This window comes from Silurus aristotelis (assembly GCF_946808225.1).
Source record: "Silurus aristotelis genome assembly, chromosome: 19".
In the NCBI taxonomy this organism is placed as follows: Eukaryota; Metazoa; Chordata; class Actinopteri; order Siluriformes; family Siluridae; genus Silurus; species Silurus aristotelis.
This window is the reverse complement of record NC_139592.1, coordinates 20,001-24,281: the sequence shown is the minus strand read 5'-3', so window position 1 is coordinate 24,281 and position 4,281 is coordinate 20,001. Positions and strand designations below refer to the sequence as shown.

Genomic DNA, 4,281 nt, shown 5'->3' with positions numbered 1-4,281 from the left:
TCTCTGTGTGTTTTTGTTTGTTTTAAGCGCTGCGCATGCGCACTTGGTTTTTCGTCTCCTTGCTAGGCCCAAAGCCTCGGTATGGAGTAAAAGCGGAAGTGACAGTCAGCCCGGTGAACATGGAAAGGGACCTCGATCCGGAGCTAATGCAGCAGTTTATCTGCTTGGGGACCACAGATAAAGATACACTGATAACTGAGCTCCACACGCTGCTCGAGTTCCAGATCAGTCCCGAAGAATGTGCTTTTCTCCTGGATATGACCAATTGGTAAAAAAATAAATAAAAATAAAAACAAACATGAACAAGTTAGCATTAGCTAAGTTACCTTAGCTAACGAATTAGCCTAGCATTCTAGCCTAAAAACACTAATGTATGACAGATAAAATAAACAATAACACAATACAACACCATTTAATCGTTAATTAAACACCATTAACATAAACATAGAACAGGTCTAAAATGTATCCGATGATATTCATTAGATTCTTAGCTGCACTTGCTAACTTTCTTCTGTAAACTCTGGTAAAGGGAGAGAGAGAGCTGATATGATGGAGAGGAGAAAGGTAGAGATGTTGTGTGTTCAGGAGACCAAGTGGAAAGGAAGTGAGAGCAGGAACATTGGAGGTGTTTAAACTGTTCTATCATGGTGTAGATAAGAAATGAGAAGATGGAGGGAGTATTTTGAGCAGCTGATGAACGAGGAAAATGAGAGAGAGAACGTTGGATGGTGTGGAGATGTGAAGCAGGATGTAGATAGGATTAGTAAGGAGGAAGTGAGAGCAGAGATTAAGAGGATGAAGAGTGGAAAGTTGGTTGGACCAGATGACATATCAGCAGAAACGTGGAGATGTTTAGGAGAGATGGCAGTGGAGACTAGGTTGTTTAACAAGGTTGTAGAAGCTGAGTAGATGCCTGAGGAATGGAGAAGGAGTGTGCTGGTACCGATCTTTAAGCATAAGGGAGATGTGCAGACCTGCAGTAACTACAGGGGAATAAAGTTGATCAGTCACACCATGAAGTTATGGGAAAGAGTAGTGGAAGCCAGGCTGAGAGAAGAGGTGACCATCTGTGAGCAACAGTATGGTTTCATGGTGAGGAAGAGAACCACAGACGCATTATTTGCTTTGAGAATGTTGATGGAGAAGTATAGAGAAGATCAGAAGGAGCTGCATTATGTGTTTGTGGATTTAGAGAAAGCGTACGACAGGGTGGAGAGAGGAGTTGTGGTATTGTATGAGGAAGTCTGGTGTGTCAGAGAAGTATGTGAGGGTGGTGCAGGACATGTATGAGGACAGTGTAACAGCAGTGAAGTGTGCAGTAGGAACGACAGACTGGTTTCAGGGTGGAGGTTGGACTGCATCAAGGATCGGCCCTGAGCCCTTTCCTGTTTGCAGTGGTGATGGACAGGTTGAAAGACGAGGTCAGAAAGGAGTCTGAGTGGACTATGATGTTTGTGGATGATATTGTGATTTGTGGTGAGAGTAGGGAGCAGATGGAGAAGAGCCTGGAGAGGTGGAGGTAGGTGCTGGAGAGAAGGGGAATGAAAGTCAGTAGGAGTAAGACAGATGGAGATGATTTGGACATTAAAAGAAGAGGGACATTAGGGTATATTAGTAGAAGAATGCTGAGCAAACAGGAAAAGAGGAAGACCAAGGAGGAGGTTTATGGATGTGGTGAGGGAAGACATGCACGTAGTTGGTGTGACGACGGCAGATGTAGAGGACGGGGGTATGGAGACGGATGATCCGCTGTGGCGCCCCCTAATGGAAGCAGTAGCCATCAATGTACAGCTATTTAATGAGTTTTAACACACACACACACACACACACACACACACACACACACACACACACACACACACACACACACACGTGCATAATTGAATTAATATTAGAGTGAATCATAATAATAATAAGTCTGGGCGACAACTTCCTCATGTCCCGTTACAGGAACCTACAGGCTGCGATCGGAACGTATTATGATCTGGACCTCCTCAGCACCTCGGCTCCTTCCATGTCTTTAGTGAGCAACGAGACCATTGTAGAAGAAGAATCGATTCCTCCAGACACTCCTTTCATAAAGACGTGGAGGATCAAGAACACAGGTACTGCGCACACAAGCCCTGACTCATCTCTGACCAGTTCAAGCCCTGAACTAACCTTCTGCTTGTGCTTCAGGTTCAGAGGTTTGGCCTCCAGGTGTGTGTCTGAGGTACGTGGGTGGACATCATTTTGACCACGAGAACTTTGTGGTAGTCCGCACCCTGGGTCCTGAGGAGATTTATGATGTGAAAGTTCAGATGCGAAGTCCTCATGCTCCAGGCATGTACCAGGGGCAGTGGAGGATGTGCACTGCTGGGGGTCGTTACTTCGGAGGTAACCACACACGAAACTGGGAGTTCTATCACCTGTAGAAGAAAGCAGAAGTATGTGTGATTTGGAGTGGAAGGTTGATGTTCTTAGAGTGCAGTGTAGATCAGGAGTCCTCAAACTGTCTCGGAGTGCAGTAAAGATCAGGAGTCCTCAAACTGTCTCAGAGTGCAGTGTAGATCAGGAGTCTTTAAACTGTCTCAGAGTGCAGTGTAGATCAGGAGTCTTCAAACTGTCTCAGAGTGCAGTGTAGATCAGGAGTCTTTAAACTGTCTCAGAGTGCAGTGTAGATCAGGAGTCCTCAAACTGTCTCAGAGTGCAGTGTAGATCAGGAGTCCTCAAACTGTCTCAGAGTGCAGTGTAGATCAGGAGTCCTCAAACTGTCTCAGAGTGCAGTGTAGATCAGGAGTCCTCAAACTGTCTCAGAGTGCAGCAAAGATCCGGAGTCCTCAAACTGTCACAGAGTGCAGTGTAGATCAGGAGTCTTTAAACTGTCTCAGAGTGCAGTGTAGATCAGGAGTCCTCAAACTGTCTCAGAGTGCAGTGTAGATCAGGAGTCCTCAAACTGTCTCAGAGTGCAGTGTAGATCAGGAGTCCTCAAACTGTCTCAGAGTGCAGTGTAGATCAGGAGTCCTCAAACTGTCTCAGAGTGCAGTGTAGATCAGGAGTCCTCAAACTGTCTCAGAGTGCAGTGTGGATCAGCAGTCTTTAAACTGTCTCAGAGTGCAGTGTGGATCAGCAGTCTTTAAACTGTCTCAGAGTGCAGTGTAAATAAGGAGTCCTCAAACTGTCTTCTGTGTAGGACAGAATTATTCCTTTCTTTAATGAGGGTCTGTAACAGAAACGGGCCGGAGGGACTACCAGTGTTATTATGCAGATTTTATTCAGATTTTAAATGTATTTCTTTCACCTCCTAATTCTAGATTAGTTTATTATTCTGTTGTGCAGCGAACAGACACGTGAGCATCACGTTTCAACAGATACATCACTTATTAAAGAGCAGTTTTACTGCCGTAATTACACTTTTCATATTCACTGCTATTGAAATCAAAACATTTACTTACTTATGCATATGCATGAGGTTGGTGGCTGAATCGAATACATAATTAGGCTACGTTAATAACTAGAGGCACTGTTTATAGCCCCGCCCACATTCACACATTTATCAAATGAAATTGTGTGTTGATGTTAGCATGACCGTGTGTTCCTGGTTCTCCTCTGGTGGTGTAGATGTGATCTGGGTGATCCTAAAGGTTGAGGTCGGAGGTCTCCTGGGCGTGACACAGCAGCCGTCCTCCATGGAAGCAGAGTGTAGCACACAGCCTCACTGCAGCCTGCAGGACCCCTTCACCACCTTCACCCCCAGAGTACCGGCACAGACGCAGCACACCACGCCGTCGAGCGCCTCGGTAACCATAGCAACAAACGACCCTGTGGACACCGAATCAGCCATGCATGAGCAGGTGAGAGATCATCTGTAGATCATCAGTTCTCACAGCTTCAGTATGTTCTTTCTGTGTGGGTTTCACAGGGTTTTTCAGTTTCCTCCCCAAAACTCTGTGTGTGTGTGTGTGTGTGTGTGTGTGTGTGTGTTGATGCCCAGCAATGCATGTAAACTAATTTTTATTTTTTTTTATCCTGATTTTATTTTATTATTAATAAATGAAAAAAAATTTAATAAAAAAATCACTTTTTCTACGTAATTAATAACCTTCACATTAAACTTCCCACATGCACACCACATGCTTTTAGCATTTTGAATAGAAAATTTGTACGGGATTTTATTTATTTTATGTCGATTTTTATCAGCTGTAGAGCGCAGAGTTCATTCAATTATTTTTCATTTGGTTCATTTAAAAAACCAAAAACCAGAATGTTTTTTGTTTTGCCGGTTTGTAAAAGGGGTGCCAA

The 4,281-nt window shown here is 44.2% G+C and overlaps 1 protein-coding gene across 1 annotated transcript in view; it reads left to right on the top strand.

Moving 5' to 3' along the window:
• Positions 1-4,281, top strand: part of LOC310714834 (protein ILRUN-like) — a 5,390-nt gene continuing 1,109 nt past the window's right edge. Inside the window, exons 1-4 of the mRNA XM_083520782.1 lie at positions 1-268; positions 1,951-2,105; positions 2,179-2,376; positions 3,601-3,833. Of these exons, the coding sequence (XP_083376908.1) occupies positions 36-268; positions 1,951-2,105; positions 2,179-2,376; positions 3,601-3,833 (819 nt within the window). The 5' untranslated portion in view covers positions 1-35. The remainder of the gene's footprint in view (positions 269-1,950; positions 2,106-2,178; positions 2,377-3,600; positions 3,834-4,281) is intronic.